Source organism: Lepisosteus platostomus, chromosome 2, assembly GCF_059453375.1.
Source record: "Lepisosteus platostomus isolate fLepPlt1 chromosome 2, fLepPlt1.hap1, whole genome shotgun sequence".
Lineage (NCBI taxonomy): Eukaryota > Metazoa > Chordata > Actinopteri > Semionotiformes > Lepisosteidae > Lepisosteus > Lepisosteus platostomus.
In genome coordinates this window covers 62,012,674-62,035,379 of record NC_142612.1, presented here as the reverse complement: position 1 = coordinate 62,035,379, position 22,706 = coordinate 62,012,674, and the positions used below count along the sequence as shown (strand labels likewise).

Here is a 22,706-nt window from a genome sequence, read left to right as displayed (position 1 = left end):
CTTTCCTTGCTCTGTGTGAGTGGGGGGGAGACAGTGCCAGTCCAGGGCCATCACTGTGACCTGGAGGGTGTCATACAAATCAGAGGTACGATTGCAAGTTCTCTCCATCTACTGTAGATCTAGGCAGTAAGTTCAGGAAGGTCAATGGACAGCTCTAGAGGGATTGAAGTACAGTATGTTGCTCGCTTGTTTGCACTATAGCCCCATGAGTCTGTGGGCATCCCCAGACACACTGGGCCCTTGACCTCTGCTGCATCACTCAGCGCTGAGAGTAGATTAGCACAGAGGGAATTGGGAACATTCCCTATTGCATGCATTGAAGTACAGTACACAGGTTTGGGCTCTCTCCATCTTGAAAGAGCTTGTTCCTACCAGTGCATCTTTAAGAGAAACTTAACAGGTTCTGTTCACTTTGTTTTTTTTATTTTTGTAATTTGTTGCTATTGTTGTGCATTGCCTTTTGAGGCAAAAAGATGTCCTCAGAGGAACGAGCTGTAATTAGTTTAATTTAGCAGAAAAGTTTGCCTCTTCCTAAATTTGGCACTGAAGACTTTTTCTTCTATAGTTAAAGAGAACAGTGCAGTGCTCTGTAAGAGGCAGAAAAGAAACTGACTAAATGCAGCCAGGAAAGGTAACAAACAAGACCCTCTTTGTGATCACTGAATCATCCTCCAACTTGTTAATCAATCTTCGTTAATTGGCTGCACCTGTCAGGGCAATTAGCTGTTGGGAAAAACTCTGTAGTACATCAGGTAATTCTCTGACATGAAAAGTACGTGCTAGTGTTCTCAAACCTCTGTACTAGAAGGTTTGTACTACTACTAATTATAGGATTAAATGAAAATTTCAGGGGGGCAGCTCAATAGCCCAAACAGTACAAGCCACTTGCTCAGCCTGTCCTCTGAGCTCTGTAGTCCTTGGTTTGGACCATCTCCTGAGGAAAGATTACAAAGAGGTGTAGCTGTAGTCCACCTTGCTTATTTGGTTGCTAGAAGCTTCAGGAGCTTGAAGGTCCAGGATCTCATCCAGGTCCTTAAAGAATCCCAAGGGATTCAGCTCCACCATCATGGGCTGGGTCCATTTATTCCTGTCCCTCACACTTCCTCTTAGTTTCCACATGTGGTCTTATGCCAAATTGTGACCCCCCCCCCCCCACACACACACTCACTCACCAATAGGAATCACCAAAGACACTGGGACTGGGTAAGCTCGGGCTGCTCAGGATTTCCGCAGCTTGCCGTCCAAGAGCTGCAGTCAGTGTTGGAGCTTTCCTAAGGGACCGTCGGATCCTTAGGAAATCGCTTAGTGCCGGGGTTGTCGAGGCCTTGGTTTAGCTCTGCAGTGTAGCTGCGAGCCATACAGAAGCAGCAATGCTGCTGGGAGCTCTTCTGAGTGGCAGACCCACGCCAGCGGAGTCTGCAGCCGAGATGCGGGGGCTTTACCACGACTATCGTTGGTGTGCCCGCAGCGCCCTGTCACTTGCAGAGAGATTAAAAATGGGAGAGAGTGATCGGGATGGCAGCAGCTCAGACCAGCTTTTAAGATAATTGCCTGAGAGCCCCCAGCCTGGTGGGCTGAGGAGTGCAGGCGGATGGAGAGAAGAAGATGAACACACTCAGGCTGCGGCCATATTGAAACACGCAGCGCTCACGGGGAGACGGAACGCTAGGCTCAGGAGAGACGCGCCTGCGGGAGTCCGAGAGGTCGTGGAAGAGGGCGCTGGCAGGGCCCGTGATCGACACGGCGGGAAGTAAAGGGAAAGGGACAAGAAAATGGGAAGAAGTCAAAGCAATTTGCAGTCGCAGCGGAGGGGCGTGCTGTGGTATTTTAAGCTCGGCACATTCCTCACCCTTCGTTTTGCAAAGGTGGGGGAGGGGGAGGTGCCACCGAGGTCTTCATCAGATGCGCAAGGCTTTTATTTTTCTTTAGCGCGTAATTTTCCCAGCTGGGTGCATTAATGATAGAGACGACTCATTTAAATGGTAATTACAATAGCCAGGAACACGCTTAATGGATGTTTATCATTAAGTTCTATTATTGCAGAAAATTGGGGTCGTTTTGTGATTGATGACCCTGCACTAATGACCAGGACAACTCAGACGTGTAATTTTGTGACTCCGTCCGCATTCCTTCTCACTTCATTATGTTTTTTTTTCCATCACTTTTAATTATGATTATTATGACTGCTATTATTTTTAGTTTTCTCTCTCAGGGTGTTTTTTCTTTTTTTTTTTTGACAGTGCTTGTTTGTTGATTGCTTGTCCATTACGGTCCGAGAGTATCTACTAAGGGCCTAAGAGATTAAGTTGTGTTAAGTGATATTTTTGATTGCTGTTTTAGCCTTTCTTCTTTCTGGTGTGCTGACCGCCCACACGTTTTTCACTAATTCTCTTTCTCTGTCACTCTCTCACAGACTGTCACAGCACCTATTCCAACCTCTATCCCATTTATAACCCTGTAATCACGTTCCCTAGTCTTTGCAATCTTTCTTGTTTGTTTTTTGATCCTGTGGAATTGACTGGTATTGGTTACTTGTGAAGGCGCAGTAGAGCTGATGTACAGAGAGACACAGCTGAACCTTGAACAGTGAGCTGCAGTGTACTGAGAACTGCAGTTTTAGGTATCTCCATGTGCTTCACAATTACTCATTCCTTACATGTACAGGTATATAGCTCCTTTCACCGCCCCCAGAGGATTCTAAAGAGCTTCACATATACTGTATATGATGGGGATCTACTTCATCTACTCCTGAAATGTGACACCGCACAGCAGATGAGATAGAGGAATGAGAAATTGCTACACCAGTTGAATGTAAGAGGAGATTTATGAAGGCCAGCCCCTAGAGAAATGTATCCAGGACATTAACACCCATGCTCTGACTAGCAGTGTCATGGGACCTTTAACGGCCAAGTAGCCAGGACCTCAGTTCAATCTCTCTCCAGATGTTTGGCATCTTCACCAGCACAGTGTAGTCCAAGACAAGCCCAGCTTTCTCTGAAACAAGGAGACCATCTTTACCCACAGGGCTGTGGGAGTCTGGAATAAGCTGTTCAGTCGTTTTATTAAAGCCATTGCCCTAGTTTATTTTAAGAAGTGGCTTGGTGAGTTCCTAAACATGCATCCCTGAGAGCTGCAAGGAGCACTCTTCTGATTTTTTGTTGCTGATCACTGAACCTTTGGCCGTTAAATGTGCTCCAATCTGATAAAATAATGAAAAATACTGTATTTCCTTTTCCTTCTCTCTGAATGTGGTGTCTCTAACATTTGAACCCTTCATGCCTCTTTAAATCTCCTGTGCATAAAAACAGCCAGCTACACAAAGACAGCTTCTCCTGCTATTCCAGTTTGAACTCTCCTTCTCCCTCTGCTCTCCCACAGGCCTACCTTCCGATACTTCACCTGGTACACCTGTGTTCTGGGCATCGTGGGCTGCATGGTGATGATGTTCCTCATCAACCCGATCTACGCCTCCGCCAGTATCGCCTTCATGCTCCTGCTGCTCCTGGTCATCCACTACCTGTCCCCCAACAGCAGCTGGGGCTACATCAGCCAGGCCCTCATCTTCCACCAGGTACCTGGTCAATTACCTGTAATACAGCTGTCCGCTTATCTCTACCGAAGTACATTGCACCCTTTCCAGCTGCACGGTATTTGCGAGGTCAGTAGCCCTGTTTGGAACCGGGACTCCCCTCCACCACCACCACCACCAATGTGTGGCCCCACCTGGATGATGTGACAGCAGCCATAGTGCGCCAGAACGCTCCCCACACATTGGCTATCAGTGGGGAGGAAAACAGAGTGATGAAGCCAATTCATATTTAGGATTCAGGAGGCCATGATTGTTAAAAACCAATGGAAAATTTGGCCAGGGCACTGGGGTTACACCGTTACTCTTTTCGAGAAACACCCTGGGATTTTTTAATGACCTCAGAGAGTCTGGACCTCAGTTTTAGGTCTCATCCGAAGGATGAAGGATGGTGCCTTTTTTACAGTATATGGCTCCCCAGTATGTGTGGTGCCCTTATAATACCTCTTCCAGCAGCAACCTTAGCTTTCCCAGGAGGTCTCCCATCCAGGAACTGGCCAGGTTCACACCTGCTGAGCTTCAGTGGGTTTCCAGATGCGAGTTGAAGGGCGATTGAACTGCTGGCCATCAGAAATGACAGAAATGTCAGAAATGACATCTCCCTCCCCCCGTGAGAGCCCTTTGCAGGAGTCTGGGCCGTACTGTACAGTACCTCCAAATCCTCCGGGTTCTCTTCAAATCCAGTTGCAGAATGCAGTGGTATCAACACTTTATCCAATTTGAAATAATGGAAAGCAGCAGATCCTGTAGTTTTAAAACGCTGCCTGTCAGCATCAGGTGTTTTAAAGCAGAGGCCCTTGTTTCCTTGGCCTCCTGCGCAGTACAGACTACTCCGGCGCAGAACCCACTGGGCTCCTATGAGATTGCAGTGATGTTGCTGAGCGACGTGCAGCCAGCTCACCCGCAGGGCACTGTACGCCTCTCAGCAGTGTGGAACAGGCCCTGTGTCTCCCCATGTGGTATCTCAGCTAGGTTGCTGGAAAATGGCAGTGGCAGACGCATCTGTTTAAAACTGTATGTGCTGTACTTGGGAATCGCGTCGGGTTCAGAACAGTGCATCGGTCTGTGAGGCGGGCAGTGGTGTTCTGCCGGCCAGCGTGTGTGTGCGCGCGTGCAGCTCTGCGCGTGTGGCTCTGTCCCCAGTGCCCTCCATCTCTGGCATCTTTCTTCCGAGATGCTCTGCCAGGGGGCCGGATGCCAGGTGGCTGCGTGGCATGCAGTCAAACGCCAGCCCTTTCCAAAAGCCTTCTTAGCGGCACTTAAGCTATTAAGCTGGTCTGTCCTGAAGACAATAGTGTATTGGGGAAAAATAAAGCAAAATCTTAGAGGACATTTGTAACGCAATCGAGTGTGAAAATAAATAAATTGGTAAATATAACGGGTGGCCTGGGTGGTCAGAGATAAGCCTGACGCAGCTTAGCTGAAGTCCCTCTTTGAATGGCTTAATCGGGTGGGCAGTGGTAAGTTGTGCACCAGTCTGACAGTAAACAGTGCCTGCAGTGCTTTGTATTGAACTGAGCTGCAGTCAAGAGTTTCTCAGATTCCTGGTTATACAGACCATGGCTCCTTTATTAGAATAGTGTCACCCCAGCGGTTTTTTATAAACAGGATCTTTGGCCTATGTGGTCAGCATGCCGCTACCCGAGGTGGAGTGCCCATCTTATGTTATACAGTAGGTGTTCAGTTTAGTCTAGCGTCTCCATTACAGAGACCTGGCCCGAAAGCAGAGAGCACGAGGCAGGAGTGAGCTGCAGGGAAATATGTGATAATAGAGCTGTCGGCGTGTCCCCAAGGCCTGGGAGGGCATGGTAATTCCTGGCGGAGTCTCAGATGAATATGGGGGAAACATACAAGTTCCACACAGACATCCGCAAGTGCAGCTCAGACCCTGGGGCTGTGAGGCAGCAGCACTTACCACCTCGTCTCCCATGTGTCCAGCCGTTTCAGTCGCTCAAGTCATTGGGTTCGACGGCGAAATACCCAACAGCCGCAACCTGGGAAACGTTTAGCTTGCCACAGGGAGAGCTGCAGCAAAGATCTATGTGTCCTTTTCCAAAACTTAAACATGGGGGAAGTTTCAGGTTTCTTCGTTATTTTAAATTAGTTTGTGCAGGAAGGCTGGCTTTTTTTTCAGCCAACACCTGGATGAGATCCCTGGATCAATTAGGTACGAGCTACCCAACAGGCTAGACAAGCCAGACACGCTCTTCTCATTTGTAACTGTTCTTATGCAAGGGGAGATGGACTCTGCCCAAGACCTCACGGCCACTGGTTCACCCAAGCAGGAGTCCTCTGTGGGAATGTGCGGTGCCTGAGGAGCACCTAATCATCTTGTTTAACATCTCTGTTTTTTTCTAAAAATTGTGCTGAAAACATTACTGCGGGGGCTGCCGTCTCCACTTCTGGCTCAGTTCGGGAGCTGCTTAGGAGGCTTTAATTAATTGAGATTTTAGCTTTAATTCTCCCTTGTAAAAAAAAAAATAAAATCCAGAGATTAGTTTGAGAAATTTATGCCCAGTCTTGTGTTTGTCTCTACTGGCTTTTCAGGTGTCCCGGGCAGAACAAGCTGCAGATTTAATTGAACACGATTTTCTGAAAGAAGGGCCAGCAGTGAGCGGGAGACGTTTGTGTCCCGTAGTGGTGCCCCAGGCTGTCTGACACGATGCGCTACCACAGCCCTCATTAACACTGTAAAGCTCCTTCTGTGTGTGCCGGGGCTGGATCCTCTGCCCTTAACATCAGCCTTGCAAACGTCCCCAGACATATGAATAAATTCCACTGATGTGGGTTTTTATTGAAGCAGAGGTCTGATTGATCTTGATGCAGTTATAATGCAATCTGGGTGATTCTAATAGGATTTGAGAGCTGAATATTTAACCTAATCTGGCCACACACTTGAAGTCTCGCTGCCTGCCTGTCCTCCGGTCACCTCTGAAATAATTTCACACCCTGGAGAATTCTTTCAGATTACAGCTCGGTTTGCTTACAAGAAGGGAGGCATGGGGGTCTTCTCGTAGCTGCGTGTCCATAACTGATACATAAATTACCAGCAGTGTCTTCCTCTGCGTTAAAATGTCACGGTGGCACTAGAGGTTCATGGTGATTAATGTCAGGTTGGGCACTCCTCTGCGGTCTGGGAAACTTGTGCCCATTGGAAAGTTCTCATGCCTTTGCTTTCACCCCCTCACAAACCCAGCTGCAGCTCTGATGTGAGCATATTTAATATTAATTGCTTACACTTATATAGCGCTTTTCTGGACACTCTACACAAACACAAAGCACTTTACAGGTAATGTACATTGCACCCTTTCCAGCTCTATGGTATTTGTGAGGTCAGTAGCCCTGTTTGGAACCAGGTTACGCTTGTTGAACCAGTTCACCAGCTTGACATTGTGGAAGAGGGCTCAGTGTACTAAGACTGTTACAGAAGAAGAATAATTACACTTATATAGCACTTTTCTGGACACACCACTCAAAGCGCTTTACAGGTAATGGGGACTCACCTCCACCACCACCAATGTGCAGCATCCACCTGGATGATGCGATGGCTGCCGTAGAGCGCAAGAACGCTCAGCACACATCAGCTATCAGTGGGGAGGAGAGCAGGGTAATGAAGCCGTTCCACAGGGCAGTTTAGTCATGGCTGGTGCTAAGCATCGTGTTTTTCAGATCTAAACCATAAGAAAGGTAATAAATCAATGGAGTCAGTCAGTTCAGCCCATTCGATTAGTTAGTAGCTAATTGATCCCAGAATCTTTACAATGATAAGTTTGTGCATTGGTGATGATGCAGACACTTACACACACATGCGTCTGTATTACAGATATGTTTGACAAAACACAGGATAAAAAAAACAAACAATTATGTTGTCAGATGCCACAGACTTATGGAATATTTTAACATCGTTTCAGTAATGGAAAGCAAAAACTCTAATCCAGCACCACTGTTCATTGTGACAAAGTCTAATCTGTGCGTCTATTTTCTGTTATTTTTGGTTTGTCTATGCATTTGTCTTTTCTGTGCAGTGTTTGTGTTTCTCTGTGTACTGTATATGCATTGTATGTTGTTTGTTCTGGGTGTCTATTGTGTATTAAGTCTCAGTGTGTGATGTTGGTGTTATGTGTCTTCCTGTGTATGTTGGATCTGCATGTCTCCCTGTACTGCAAGTCTGTATTGTGTGTGTCCACGTTGTGCATTGCTTGTGTGACACTAGGCAGAGACGTGCCATGTGTTTTTCTCTCTGAAGATGGTAGACACTAACAGTGTAGTGCTAATTGCACAGGTCATTTCAATCACAGGTAAAAAGCTTGTAATAAACAGCCAGGGAGATTAGTATCCTTACAGATTAATTTATACTTGTTGCATCTCTCCACTTTGTGGAAAATGGTGAGGTCACTTAGGTTTTTCAAAAAGAAACCCTGGTTCCCGCTGTGTGTCCAGGTGCGGAAGTACCTCCTGATGCTGGACGTGCGGAAGGATCATGTGAAGTTCTGGCGGCCGCAGATCCTGCTGATGGTGGCCAACCCTCGCAGCAGCACCCACCTCATCTCCTTCATCAATGACATCAAGAAGAGCGGCCTGTACGTGCTGGGCCATGTGGAGCTGGGGGACCTGGGTAAGGCAGAGTGGCACTGGTTCTCTGTGTTGGAGGGTTTCTCTGTGAAACAGTGCGTTTGATATTCTTACCGTCTGTCCAGGACTGGAAGTCCCTCCTGATGCTGGATCTGCAGGAGGATCATGTGAAGTTTTCTTATCACTATAATGCATTTCCTGATGTCAGTGTTTCTGCAGTGTGTCTGTATTCTATCCGTCAATGATGTGCTCATGGGTGTCTTTGTGTTTTCTCCCCACCAGAGACGCTGCCTTCAGATCCCCTGCAGTCCCGCTATGACTCCTGGCTGTCTCTGGTCGACCGGCTCAACATCAAGGCCTTTGTCAACCTCACGCTGGCCGACTCCGTCAGGCACGGCGTGCAGCACCTCCTCTTCATCTCAGGCCTGGGTAAATCATCCCTCACAGTTTCTCGTTCACCGTATACTGCAATACTCTCGTGTTCTCTAGCCCTCTCTCTTTCTCCCCTTTTCACTTTTTCCTTCCCCTCCATTTCTTTTGTCTCCAAAGGTGGGATGAGGCCCAACACCCTGGTCTTGGGTTTCTATGACGACTGCCCACCTAAGGACCAGCTCCTGGAGAGACAGACTTTATCAGGCAGCTCGTTGGACATCCTCTCCTCTGGGATGGACCCCGAAGAAGTGACGCAGTTCAACTTCCCTGCACTGCGGGGCAGCAGCGAGGGAGATGGGCAGGCCAAAGTGCTGTTGGCGGAGGAGTATGTAGCGGTGATCGCCGACGCCGTGAAGATGCTGAAGAACGTGGCCCTGGCGCGGTACTTCTGCCGCTTTGACCGGGCGGAGGTGCTGGGGCGGCGAGGCGGGCTCTTCGTGGACGTCTGGCCTCTCAACCTGATGAGGCCCGACAGCAGCAGCTACGTGGACACCTGCAGCCTCTTCCTGCTCCAGCTGGCCTGCGTGCTCAATATGGTGCGGGCCTGGCGCAAGGCCCAGCTGCGCCTGTTCCTGTGCGTGGAGTCGGGGCACAGCACGCGCGGGCCGGAGGAGAAGCTGGGCCAGCTGCTTCACAAGCTGCGCATCAAGGCCGCCATCCACACGGTGCCCTGGGACTCCGTGGTGGCGCTGCACTGGCACAAACAAGACGGAGAAACCCGAGAGACGGGCGTGCAGAAAGCCGGGAGAGAGGGGCTGGAGGAGGAAGGCGACTTCGTTAACAGCTTCCCCAGCAATGCCACCCGCCTCTCGGATGAGTACCTCCGCGCCGCCAACCGCCTGGTGCTGGAGCAGGCCTTCCCCCCTCCGGCCGTGCGCTTCCTGTACCTGCCCCGCCCCCCCGCCGACACCCGCCTGTACCAAACCTACCTGCACCAGCTGGACATGCTGACCCGGGATCTGGGGCCCACGCTGCTCATCCACGGGGTCACCCCCGTCACTAGCACTGACCTCTGACCCCCGACTGGGCCACGGCACAGACTGGCGTGTTGCATTTCAAGTGAGCCCAGCGTCACCCTCAGCACTTACATACAGAGAGAGGTGAAAGGGGGAATGAGAAAGATTATATGCCATCTGTTCCTTTTTTTACAGGACTTACGCTTCATTTTCTTGTTCTTGCTTACTTTCTCACTGCCATCATTGTAGATAATCTTGGGAAGTGCCTGTGTCGTTATAGGGGAGGACTGTGGGTGTCGGCACCAGGGTGTATCCGGCGCTTTCTGGTGCTGAGTCAGCCCCACCACAGCCTCTGCTCCTGCCCTTCTCCCACTGGGAAATCCTCCCAGGCAGCTGGCTTGCACTCTCCTGTGCTCCTGGGTGTGGAGGCGAGCGTGCAGTATAGTGTCAATACGGGCTCTTTGCACTTGTCCTGGCAGTCCCAGCCAGCACTCATGAATCTAGGGCTGCTGGAGGCCTGGGCCGGGTATTGAGTTCAGGAGGTGCAAACCCCTGGTCAAGATAGTTGCCCTTTTCTGCGGTTTGGCTTGAATGTTGTTTTTTTTATCACGACGAGCTCTTACTGACAAATGCGACGCCTTACTTACAACATTATCTACAAGTTTTACTGTAGTGCGGGGAACGCACTGCTGACGCGCTGGTGACTCGGTCAAAGGGTACGATAAAGTTTACACTGTTCCGGTCCTCCACTGCGCTGCACTTTAGCACGTCACGTGGCATACAGTAGATGCCAGTTAGTTAAACCACTTCACTGCACATATGTGTTTAAATGACCTTTTCATGGAACGCAGAGCCCAGACGCCCCTTTCTGTACCTGAGCTTTGTGAGGGACAGAACTTTTTTTATAGTAATCAATCTTTTGTGCCAAATTGGAAGTAACAGTCACGTTTTTATAGGTACACTATTTTGTTGGTCTGCTTTGAGGTGACAAAAGGCCTTGCCTCACTGTTGAGAGATGTGGAATCCTGTTTCTGTATGAAGTCAGAATAGAGAGATGGAAACTTCAGGTCTGGACTGGTTGAGGATTTTGAATTGGAGTGGTTTGAGTTGACTTCTACTTGAAGAGAGAAAAGAGGGACTGAATCTCCTACCGAGCACAACACTATATCAAGGAGACGGGAAGCCGTAAGACATCTCTCACAGAACTGGGAAAGACAGGCGAAATCTGGAGAAAAGATGGCTTGTTTCCAAAGTTTAAACCCCCAGAATGTGTCAGCATGTTGCTGTCTCACACCAAGGAGAGGAAACCGCACAAGCTTAAGAAAGATGAGCTACTGTGACTTTAATACTTTCTGCAAAAAAAAGATCTTGTACGTCATATGTACTGTATGCCCCAGCATGTGAAGACACCAAGGAATTACTTAGTCGGAGAGCACTCTGCTCAGGATTTGGGGAAGAAAAATGGCAGCATAGCCATTTAAAACCAACAAATTTTTCATTGTCTATGAAAGCAGTATCGCAGCCGATCAGATATACAGTAATAAAGAAATACCCTGTTCATGTGGTAAGCTTAAGCTTTCAATTAGAGGGAGTGACACAGCGGGCGTGTCATTACTTTCCTCTTTGTTCGTACGTTTATATCCCATATGCCATGGAAAACCGGGTTCCACTTAATAAGCAATAGAAAATTTGACCCCAACAATAACAAGAGGCGGTTTGCCTTTACGGTGTCACTTTTTTTAAAGGCAGCTGTGTACAGAAATGGTAAAAATCTAGAAAACCAAGTCAACGGCTTTGCACTGCAAAACAGCACAGAGATCCTAAGGTGGGAGTCACAGGAGTGAACGTGCTGCAGAGCCTGCCAGCTGGAATAACTTGCGTTTCAATCAGCCTGATCATATTAAAGCAATAATCAGGCAATCCGCTTCCTTACAACTGTTTTAATTAACCTATTTAGCATGTGAAAATGTCACATTTGTCATAGAATGTAATAGCCCTGTGGAACAATTACATTTTGGGCGCCTGCATAAACAGCGTCCCTTTATATATATTGAGCATTTGATTTGATTTTCCTTTTCTTTTTTTAATTTAAACAGCAAAATCATTTCCTCGCGTCAGTTTTTCATGACGTTCAGCTTTGAAAGCGAAGGACACAACAGACCACTTGTACTGTTAGCGGCTCGTTTTCTTAAATGCGAGCGCTGAGCCAGAACACTTACAGTAATTGGCACCATTTGTGTTCCAAACAGGCACACCTCTCCCCACTTGCTCTGTGTAGCTCTAAGCACCAGGTGACAGCATGGCACAGGTCTGTGTGTCTGTTGAGGCACAGGAAATTTTGTCCCCCCAAACCTCACTTATGTGACAAAAGAAGTGAGATCGTACAAAAACGCCTAATTTCACCCTAGCCCCTATAACAGTGGGGATTTCTGTAGGGAGCATGCTGAACTGAAATCTCCACAGAGGAGAGTAATGACTCTGTTCCCTATAGAATATTTAAAGAGGAACATAATGCTTCATCCAATCTCTAGTGCACAGAAGAAAATTGAGATTTAAAAAAAAACGTTATTTCAATAACCGGCTATCACCAAGCCTGAATTGCATTAATAGGTAAGAGCTCCTCCTGCCTATTTAACAAAATATAAAATAAGAAATTAATACAATTTATGCTAATTAATGAACCGAGAGACAGGCAGTCCCAAGACTATACTGCTTTAGCTTGGCGGCAAGCCAGTGGCCTTTTACATCTCAGTCATTCCAGTCCTTACTAAAACATATACAGTACTCCCTCCTGTAACTCCAGTGTCCAGACTGTGTGAGTACTCCTACAGTGAAGAGCAAGGGCATTCAGTAAGGGGGTTTATTAAAGATCAGCTCTTTTAGAACCAGAGCTCTTCTATTTTGTAATTAGTTTCATTTTTTGTTAATCACGTAGCTGAAAAGCCTGGTGTGCCTTGTGCTGGTTTGAAAGCATCTTTGCAGTTTAATACTCTCCTTCCCCTTCATTGACATTACTTTGCATGAGCACTCTACTCATGTCCTCTGTCCCAGACGGTGGCCCGGGCCCCTTTAAGTGGTACTCTGTGTTGGCCTGGGCCTCTCTAAGTGGTACTTTGTGCTGGGCCTCTCTGGGCTGTGCTCTGTGTTGCCCTGGGCCTCTCTAACTGGTACTCTGTGCTGGTCTTGGGCCTCTCTGGGCAGTGCTCTGTGCTGGCCCTGGGCCTCTCTAAGTGGTACTCTGTGTTGCCCTGGGCCTCCCGGGCAGTGCTCTGTGCTGGCCCTGGGCCTCTCTATGTGGTACTTGGTGCTGGCCCTGGGCCTCCCTGGCAGTGCTCTGTGCTGGCTCTGGGCCTCTCTAAGTGGTATTCTGTGCTGGCTCTGGGCAGTGCTCTGTGCTGTAATGCACAATAACATCAGTTTTGCTTGCAGTGTTTCAAAACAGGTTAAATTTTAAAGGTTTGTGTTTTTGATTGAATTTTTGGAAATGCAGAAGTTAACCTGTCTTTATTCATTTAATTTCTAGCCGTGGGAGATGAGGATAAGCACAACTGTGAAATGTCTTAGTGCTAGAACATTAGATTTCTTTTATAGTCTTTTAATTGCTCACATAGGTCCCGTTGTGTCTTATCTCCTGCCTTCTTCCCTTTTAGAAACTGTTAAAATCTTTCAAACTACCACACTCGCCAGCCTCCTCCACTGACTAGTTTCAGTTTTAAAATCCCACCACACACAGGATGAATGACTGACCGTAGAGGGATGATTGCCACACCAGCACTGAACCATGCGATTCAAACGCTGAAATCTGTTTGAATTTTAAAGATGCCCGTTAAAAGAAGCGCTTTGAGAAAATCTTTTTGGAGCAGCTCAGCAGTGAGACAGTTTTCTCTTTCATCCAAACTCCACAAGCTGTGCACAAAATAAGAAAAGAGTCACACCTGCCGCTCTTGTACTGCTGAATGCAAGATGAGCGGTGTCAGGGTGACTGATAGAGAGGAGGCCTGGTAGCTGTAGCGCTCTGTGAGGTCAGGCTCTAACGGGAGAAGCTGTCTGCCGCTCTGTAGGCAAGGTTTTGCTGACCTGCCTGGTTCTTTAGGCCGGCTCTCTACCAGCCAGTCAGGTAGAGCGTGTGTCTGTGTTGAGGGCTGCATCTGACACTTTAATATCCAAGCGTGGTCACCATGCCCTTATCAGAGCTGCACTGCGTGTGCTGAAGTATTTTGAGACTAGCTCCTTTTCCCCCATCAAATTCTGTTTGAGCTTGTATAAAGGCTTCAGACTGAGCTTCTCTCTCCAAAATCTTCAGTTCTGCGTTCTTGAATTTGCCCGCTTCAATTTCTTCTGCTTCCTGGGATCCTAAAGCAGGGAGAGGTAACTTCAGTCCAGGCGTCCGTTTCTGGTTTTCATTCTGTCTCGGCCCTTAAAGACTTCATTGAACTAATTCAGTAGCTGCAGTATGAAGCCACATCAGCTGTTTTCCAGGTCTTCATTATTGGTGTAAGTGAAAAGTGCTTCTTGAAACTCAGGAACCTGTCCCGGGTAGACTGGAGTTACCTGCCCCTGCTTGAAGGGATAAACTTGTAGCTTGAAGGCTGTTTGTTGGTGAAGGCTGGAGGAGACCACATACATTTTGTGCATTATGTACAAGTGTCTTCATGCTTGTGATGAAAATACAGGGCTTTTTTTGTGCATGCTCTGAGACGGTATTCATGTTCAGATGCCTCTGTGGCAAGCTACAGTATTTGGGTTATACAGGTTGAGAAAGTTGTGATTGGATGGCAGTAGCATCGTTTATATAGTATGTGTGGTCAGAGGCAGAAGCAAGAGTCATCAATCAAGAACAGAATGGTAGACTGAGAGGTAAAGTCTGGACAGATGGGCTATACTGCAGACAGGAACTCCTTCTCTACGGACCAAAATATTCCAGCTGTTCAGGCAGATGTTCAGAGTGAAATGGCCAGACTGTATGGTACTGCTTTTTCCCACCTGGTTTTGAATACAGTTTACAGCTGTCGAATGGGAGCAAATGAGTTGCATTATAAGCTGAAAGTTCTCCTGCAAGTCTTTTACACTATATACATGTCTGCTTTCACACTACACTTTGTCCAGAAGCTCTATAAAATGTTATTATAGACAAAATGCAACTTGATGTCTGCAGACCAAGCCCTTTTCCTTAATCATTTTCCCCCAGATATCCCACCTTTTATTTAGTGATTTCTGCAAATCAAAAGATCAGATGTATCTTGGGAATCTCTTAAGCTCTCATTAAGAGCCTGCCGTTGAGATCAGTTTGTTAACAGTGCTGGTCCCATGCATATTTCTGTGCCTCTATCATCTCTGTGCATGCCTTATGCAGATATGCTCAACATAAGGTAGCTAACACAAAACCGTGGCTCCTTGTGCTGGATTTAACGCAACATCCCACAGGTGGGATTACATGTAGTGGCTGAGGCTGCTATACATTTAGCGTCTTATTGTGGTCCCTGTTTGAGAAGCACAACAGTAATGTTTACTGTAAAGTGCTAACCCAGGAGGTTACAGGTTGGTAAGAACTTGGCTGGCGTCTGTGTCCATGCTGTTATTGTAGTAGTATATTGCCCCAGACACCTATCATGCAACTCCTAGTATACCACTGTTCAGCCCCTGGTAATAAAGATCTAATGGCCCAGACATCTCTCTCCGCTCACTGCTTCTTACTGTCTGAATTCATCACAGACATCTGATGATACTTCTGCTGTACCTGCAGAATAGCTGGCATCTTTCAATAAGTAGAGAAAAAACAAGGTTTTAATGTTGTTGAAAAGAGCTTTGAGAAATTAGAAAATCAGATTAATTGATCCCAAACTTGCTGAAAGAAGGTTTACTAAAGTTCGCGCAAATATTGCAGTTTTACAGGACAAAATTATGTCCTTAGACTGGCAGTTGGACATTCCATGTATTGTATTTTCATTTATAATGAGGACGCAATGTAAATCTGGGAACTATTAGCACCAATCCAGATATTGATTTTTTTTTTTCCTTCAGCCATATTGCTTGTGTTTTATCTTTGATGTAAACAGTTCTGGTCTCTTATTACAGTATAGCTTGCAGTTTGCATGGGTATTGGAGAGAGCCTCTATTTCTCAGTGAGCCTTGCAGCCTGTCATTTTAAAGGGACCCGAGTATTATTTTTGAAATGCCTCTAAGGCACATTTTGAAAAGCACATTTTTAAAGTAAAAACAAATAGGAAATCTAGAACAGATCAGTGACCCACCAGTACTGGTACAAAGGCGTTTGAGCTATCAAAAATGATTGCAGCAATATTTATCACGATCATGTTGTTTCAGCCTCATGTACTGTACGTGCCTGTGTGTCCTCCCTCTTGCAGGCTAGCTGGCACAGTGGTTAAGGTACTGGCCCTTGTGCCGGGTGGTTGGAGGTTCAAGCCTCTAGCTCATTGTACATCAGCCTGGCTGACTGAAGTCCTTGTGCTTTGTCCTTCAGCTGAGAGGCCTGTTGCAGTGTTACTGCAGCAGCAGTTTCTGATGTATGCTTCACCTCATTCTCTCTACATCACTTTGAATACAAGTATTTGCCAAATGACTGTATAATTTCTTTTTCACCTGCACTTTTTGTCCTTGGCTTCACACACCAGCTGGTTTTCTTTGTAGTGTGTTGAAAGTCTTTTTGCGTTTAAATGCCTGAAACTGATGGTTCTTATGTACAGCGACAGGGCCCAGGATATTGGCAGCTTCCATGTAACTCCCGGACGCCTGCTGGGGTGTATTCAGCCTCTTGCTTCAGTTGTGTTGCTGGTAAACCATGCTCTAACTAGGATTGTGCCAGTATACGTGCTGTATTTCCAACAGAAATTGTACCTGAAAGTGTGATCCTATATAGTTTGTGTCGTTTCATTTTTTTTACTCATGCTGTTAAGTGTAAAGGTGTGATGGTGTAAAGGTAAAAAAAAAAAAACGGTACATTTTTGTTTGGGTCTCTGGTTTGTCTACAAACAGCAGATGCAAATTGCATTCCATTGTCTTGAAAGAGTGGTGGTTCTGTGTGTGCCGGGAGTGCTGCCTCCTGCTGGTTGTGTTGGGTTACTGCACAACTAGGATGGCAGCCAGCCCACAGATTCACCACACTGAAATGGGAAAGTTTTTTTTTTTTTGTTTCAAGTTGGCCTCTAAACTGAAATAAATGAAAACATGAATTGAAATACTTTAAAATTGCATCGAAACGCAAGGCTGATTACAATAAAACAACAACATTTACAATACTTACAGCATGGATCCATGCACATTTTGGCAAGTGGAAATCTGATCATAATAAGTGTGATGAGTGCTGTTCTTACAGGTCCCTTTGCAGCTGACCTGCAGAAAAATCCACTATAAAATAAAGGTCATCTGCCACATGTTTTATACTTGTTTTTGCGGTTTTGCAGGATTTCTTTTTTTCTTTCAGCGTAGAAGCAATGTGCAAAACTGGTCATGTCTCTTATTGTGCCATTTGTGAATGCTGAATTCCTCTGCGCCTACAGAGATTAGCATTCTAATTTATCTCAGATGAAGAATGGAACAGACTCCAAAGATATATGTATTCTAATATTGGTACAGTATGTTTTATTTTGTACAAAGTATGAAAAAGTTGTAACACAGCTTACATTTTTTTTTTAAACGAAATAAACGGATTCTGTAAAAGTTGTATTCCTTGAGTACATCTTTAAGTAGGAGTCGACAGCAATGCTTCTCGGTTATGGTCTTTTCCCTCGGTCACACACACACACCTGTCATTTCCATGCAGGATCAATTCATTGAAAAGCCCTCTTCACTTCCCAGTCTATATCGAGTGTGTTCTTCACACAAGAACTGGAGGCTGGTCGAGGACTTAAAGTCCTAAAATTTAATTAAGTTAATTTACCAGACTGTCCAGGATTCAGTAGAAACTGAAAAGGGGTTTTCATTTTAGAGAGAAGGTGCACCTTTTCACAAAGGGTTTCTAGAACAAACTGCCCTGCCATTTTTTGTTGAAGCATTCCCAGGCCTCCTTTTAGCAAAAGCTGCTAGCAACCAAAGGAAACCAGAAGAGTTTGCTCTAGGCCTTATTTAACCCTGCAACCGGAAAAAAAAACACTAAAAAAAGATACAATATGATCCCCTTCCAAAACTGATCGATAAAATTTTACAATGATAATGATAAAAAAACTACATCCAAAAACTAAATCCAACAGTTTCAGGATATACAGAAAAGTGCCATTTTCCAACATGCCTTTGCATAAATGTCAGCCTCTTCCCCAAGCACCTGTACTGTACCAGACCCTTCAAGGCCAAGGCAGCGGGTGCCACTGGGTTTGGGTCTGCTCTGACTGGAAGCTCCTTTTGGGGCGGGTGTAGCAACGGTGCTGTTAAGGCGCCTCGTACATTCATAAGCTCTGCTCTGTGTAAGTGGCGGTGAAGTCCGAACACTAAACGCAGTCTCTCGGGAGAGACTGTCCCAGTGCAGAGCTCTGGGTGAAAGCACTCTCTTTGATTAGTCTCCAAGCCATTGTACATACAGTGGGGTGGAGGAGGGGGGTAGCTGTGGCTCTGCAGCTGACAGGTTTCTGAAATGATGCTCTTCCCACTGTGTATAATGACCCAGGGGAAATGTTAAGTAGGTCTTACGGTACCTCAGTACAATCTGTCCTTCCCTCTTACACAAGTTCTTTCTCTCTTTCTTCCCCCAAGAAATTGTCTCTTGGTCTCCCTTTCTATTTACTTTTTCATTTTAGTCTTCAGTTGTTTTTCCATTTACTCTACTTTCCATCTTTGTCTTGAAATTCAATTAGCCTTTCAGTCAAATGTGCACAGCCAGGACCTAAATACATATTCTGACCTATAATGCCCAGTGTTCCTAATGTGATTTATATAACTGTTTTAAACAGAAGGAATGCCCTGGGCTGACATTTAACAGTTGAAGTTCAGGTCTTTTTTTTTCAGCCTGGCTTGTACATGAGTTGATTGTAATACTGACTGATTGTCTGGTGCTGAGACTTGGCAAGCCTGGTGGAAACCTTATGGATTGTGAAAAGAAGCATGTGTGTATACTGTATGTACATATGTGGTATATACTGCAGATTTACTGTGTATATACTCCATACTGTATATACAGTACAAACTATTAATCAGCAGGGAGTAAATAAAACTATTATTTCTTTACTAATATGACATTTTGAACCAGTGCACTGGCTGTGTGTCGGGGAACCAGAAAAATGACAGTAATAGCAGATTTGTTTTTCCTGCACTTCCAATGAACATTGTTAATTTTTAATAAACCCTGAAAAACAGCCCTGCTGTGCAGCAGACCAGACAATGTTGGTCATTCGCAAAGTCAATGAGGAGATCATTACCACTGCTCTCAAAACTGGTGATGCTGTTAGGGTGAGTCACAAATTAAACTGAAAAAGATCCATGAAAGATTAATGTGAAATTTTTAACATTGTATTGGTCATCATAAGAAATAAAATGTCTTTAAGCATTGGAATGTATTCACTCAATATCAAAGGAAAGATATAGGGGGGGAAAAGCTATTTTTGTAGCACATGCACTGAGACCTTTCTGAAAAGACACTTGTTAATCTGTTATGGTGATTACCATTTGTCATCAACAGGATATTTATCCATCCATCTATGTTATAACCTTCCAATTCAGAGCAACAGGGGAGCCGGATTCTATCCCTGCAAACAACGGGCACAAGTGGACTACACTCTGGATGGGACACCAGTCCACCACAAGGCACATACATGGACACGAACATGAATGCACACACATTCACACCAGGGGCAGTCTTCCTGCAAGCATATTAACCCCATGTGTCTATTTGGACTGTGGGAGGAAATTGGAGCACCAGAAGACCCATGTAACCGCAGGAAAACATACAAATGCCACACGTAATTGATGTGAACCCAGGGCCCCAGCATTGTGAGGCAACAATTCTAACCACTGCCCAACCATGCCACCCTATCAACAGGATTTCTACTGTAACCTTCAGCATAATAGTGTATGGTCATCAGAGGAATCAGTTCCAACTGTAATTCTGCAATACATGCTTTGTCCCTTTTTGCAGATGCTGTCTAGTGGGATTCTGTTCCATTTCTCTCATAGAGGCTAGACAAGCATGTGCCTGTTCACTGGCTTCTGAACCGTGGATGATGGGTTGTCTCAATTGTTCAATGGAGCTCAAGCCTACCCAGTGGGACATCCACAGCATAACTCTCACAAGAAGACCATTGTTGCGCGAGCCGCATGTGAATGTGTGTTGTCCTACTGAAATGTTGTCACATCAGGATAAGCTTGTGGAAAGGGCTGCATGTGAGGTCCCAAAACTGGACACAAGTTTTGCTAAAAGAGAGCAGCCAAAGTGCACTTCTTCATCGCAAAATATCCATTTCAATTTCAAACCACTTTCACCAATTCAGGGTCCTGGCAGGCAACAGGCATAAGAAAGAGTACACCCTGGACATGACATCAGTCCATCACAGGGCAATTGTAGACACACTCACACCAGGCCAATTTTCCCAGAAGTCAATTAACCTACCAGTATGTCTTTGGACTGTGGGAGGAAACTAGACCACACAGTCTCCACACAGACTGCACTCCAGGTCTGGGAGTTGAAACCAGGGCCCCACCCCTGTAAGCCAGCAATGTTAACCACTGCACCATGGTGCTACCCAAAAAAATATATAATTTCATGAAATATTTAGTATGACAAAATTGCAAGCACTTTTGAAAAGACATTTAACTGGCCATGAGGTCAATATACTGTACGTGCATATTTTGTCTCCTGACAGTGTGTAGAGGGTTTATTTAATTTTCATTTGTGCATTTCAGAAAGAAAAGTAAGAAATTAACCAGAGGTTTAGCCTGATGAGAAGTGTTTACTTGTGCAAGATGAATTAAAAACAAATTGCTGAGAAGCAATTGCTCATGCCACAGGGACCAACATCTTTCTCTGTGAAAAAGAAGTCCAAAGTTTAGAAGAATATTTATCATTTGCTGAGTGAAATTAAGATGCTAAACCATAAAGGCTCCAGTCAAATAACAAATCGAGCTTGCATTTCCCTGCTGTAAGGAACTGTGAAGTGCACTGTACAACAATAAAGAACACCAGGAGTGAATCCCAGCCCTGCACAGTCCAACCCCTCACCTCCCACAGGCAAACTTCATCAGAGGTACTGCAAGCACCCAGAAGTCTACTCAGCCCAGCGTGAGGAGGCACAAGGTTTCAGGCCTTGGACACCTTCAGAGAGCCACTACTCTGAGTGGGATCTGTACCCTGCTGGATCACAGCTTTTCCCTCTGTTGAGATCGTCTGCTTCTGCCAGCCTTGCTTTCCCCCACAAAGATGATTTGCATGCTTTTTTTTCCAAAAGCAGCAATTCTTTATTTTTCCTTCCTGACTTTACAGACTGTCAGTTGTTGATCTGAGGGTGGGAGAGGTGTAAAAATGTCCTCAGAAATGTGTGCCACCACGCCACCATCTTCTTGGTGCAACCAACCACTCGCCTCACAGTGCAGATAGTGGGATGTGGGTCTGAGTCAGTCAGTGGATTGGTACAGCTCCCATCAATAACTCTGCAGGCCTACAGGTGCCCAAGAAGGGCATGTTGTTCTAACCCTTCTAGCCTGGCATCAACCAGCCAGTGGTGTGCCAGCCTTGAAGTATCAAAATCTCAGTCAACTAATGACTTCATTAACGAATTAGGCATTAAACAACGCCGTCGTTGGTCTGTGAAGAGATCTTTACTTACTTGGTAGCTGCTTTTATTTGCTCTTCCTCAACAGACAGTGCTGAGCATTTGCCCAATCCTTAATTTCACTACAACTGCTCTGCAATCACGTCTAAATCACCAAGTAGTTAGCCTGAGAACATGATGAAATGTACCAATGCTACTGTCTTTGTTTACTGGTGTCTGCACTGAGAACACTCTGAGATGACCTGTGTGCAGCCTTGTTTGACATGTGCCTGTGTAACTATATGCTTCTGTGTCTGTCTGAGTGGATTTGTAATGAATTTCTGTTCCAACAGTTTTACCAGCATGAATTAAATGAAAGAATGTCCATACCTGAAGCCAAACTGTGCTGTGATCAAGAACCACACTATTCCTATCCTTAACTACAATATGGTGTTAATATGATATGTGGTGATCCAATATACAGTTGATAAATTTATCTGTAAAAAACATACACACGAGTTCACATACGATAAATAGTTTAAAAATTATTAATCAGATGAAATTTCAATGTTATTCTTTCTAGCTGGTAGCATATAAGATTTGTGAAGAAACATGCAAAGTGATTTGATGTGATGTGGGATATCATGGGATATACATAAATAAATATAAATAAATAAGTACTTATCAATTAATAAGTATCAATTAATACTTATCAATAAATAAGTGAATTTGGCGAGGTTATGGATGGTGCAGGTTGGACACTGTGCCTTTCTGCATTACCAGTAGAGAGTGCTCTGCAACTGCGACACTTTGTGTATACTGATGGCTTCAATAACACTTGTTTTGTAGAAATGCAGTTCAATGTTCCTGTTTCACTGCCAACATAGAAAATGATGAGGAGAACATCCTCCTGGTCTGTGACCATGTCTCCCTTAACCAGTAGCATGACATAGAAGGACCTACAGTACATACATGAACTCCCTCTAGCAGGGTTCTTGCAGCCTACTTACTGTAAGCAGAATGAAAAAAGTCCAGAGAGCTGTGAAGCCTGGACCAAACCTGGACATGTCACGCCCAGCACTGAAACCCACTGTTTCACGATCTCATTCCTAACTGAACCCATCACATTCTCACAGGCACCAGATTCCACAGATTCTCACTCCTGAACCAATTCTCCAGCCACGTCCCTCTCTCTTTAAGTTCCCTCACACTGAAAAGCCTCCTTCAGAGTTTTCTAGTGCACGTTGTTTTCTTGTTGGATTTCCTGGTTTTTGGACTTAACTTTTCCCTTTCGATCTCGTCTCTTGGATTTCGCCTTTTGGATTGTCTTCTTGGTTTGTCTCAGCTCTTTCTGGGTTACTGATGTCCAGTTTCTCCTGTTGACCTTGCTTCTGGATTACAATTTAAGATTGTTTGCCTCTACATCACGCATAGTTGCAAAGGATCCTCGGAGAACTACCTGCCGGATCC

General features: G+C 45.5%; 1 protein-coding gene across 1 annotated transcript in view; it reads left to right on the top strand.

Annotated features, from left to right (window-relative positions):
• The window catches only part of LOC148676726 (solute carrier family 12 member 9), a 64,080-nt gene extending 46,857 nt beyond the window's left edge, over nt 1-17,223 (top strand). The window contains exons 10-13 of the mRNA XM_088611987.1: nt 3,379-3,571; nt 8,027-8,201; nt 8,441-8,587; nt 8,708-17,223. Coding sequence (XP_088468113.1) covers nt 3,379-3,571; nt 8,027-8,201; nt 8,441-8,587; nt 8,708-9,606 — 1,414 coding nt within the window. The 3' untranslated portion in view covers nt 9,607-17,223. The remainder of the gene's footprint in view (nt 1-3,378; nt 3,572-8,026; nt 8,202-8,440; nt 8,588-8,707) is intronic.
• Nucleotides 17,224-22,706: the final 5,483 nt, after the last annotated feature.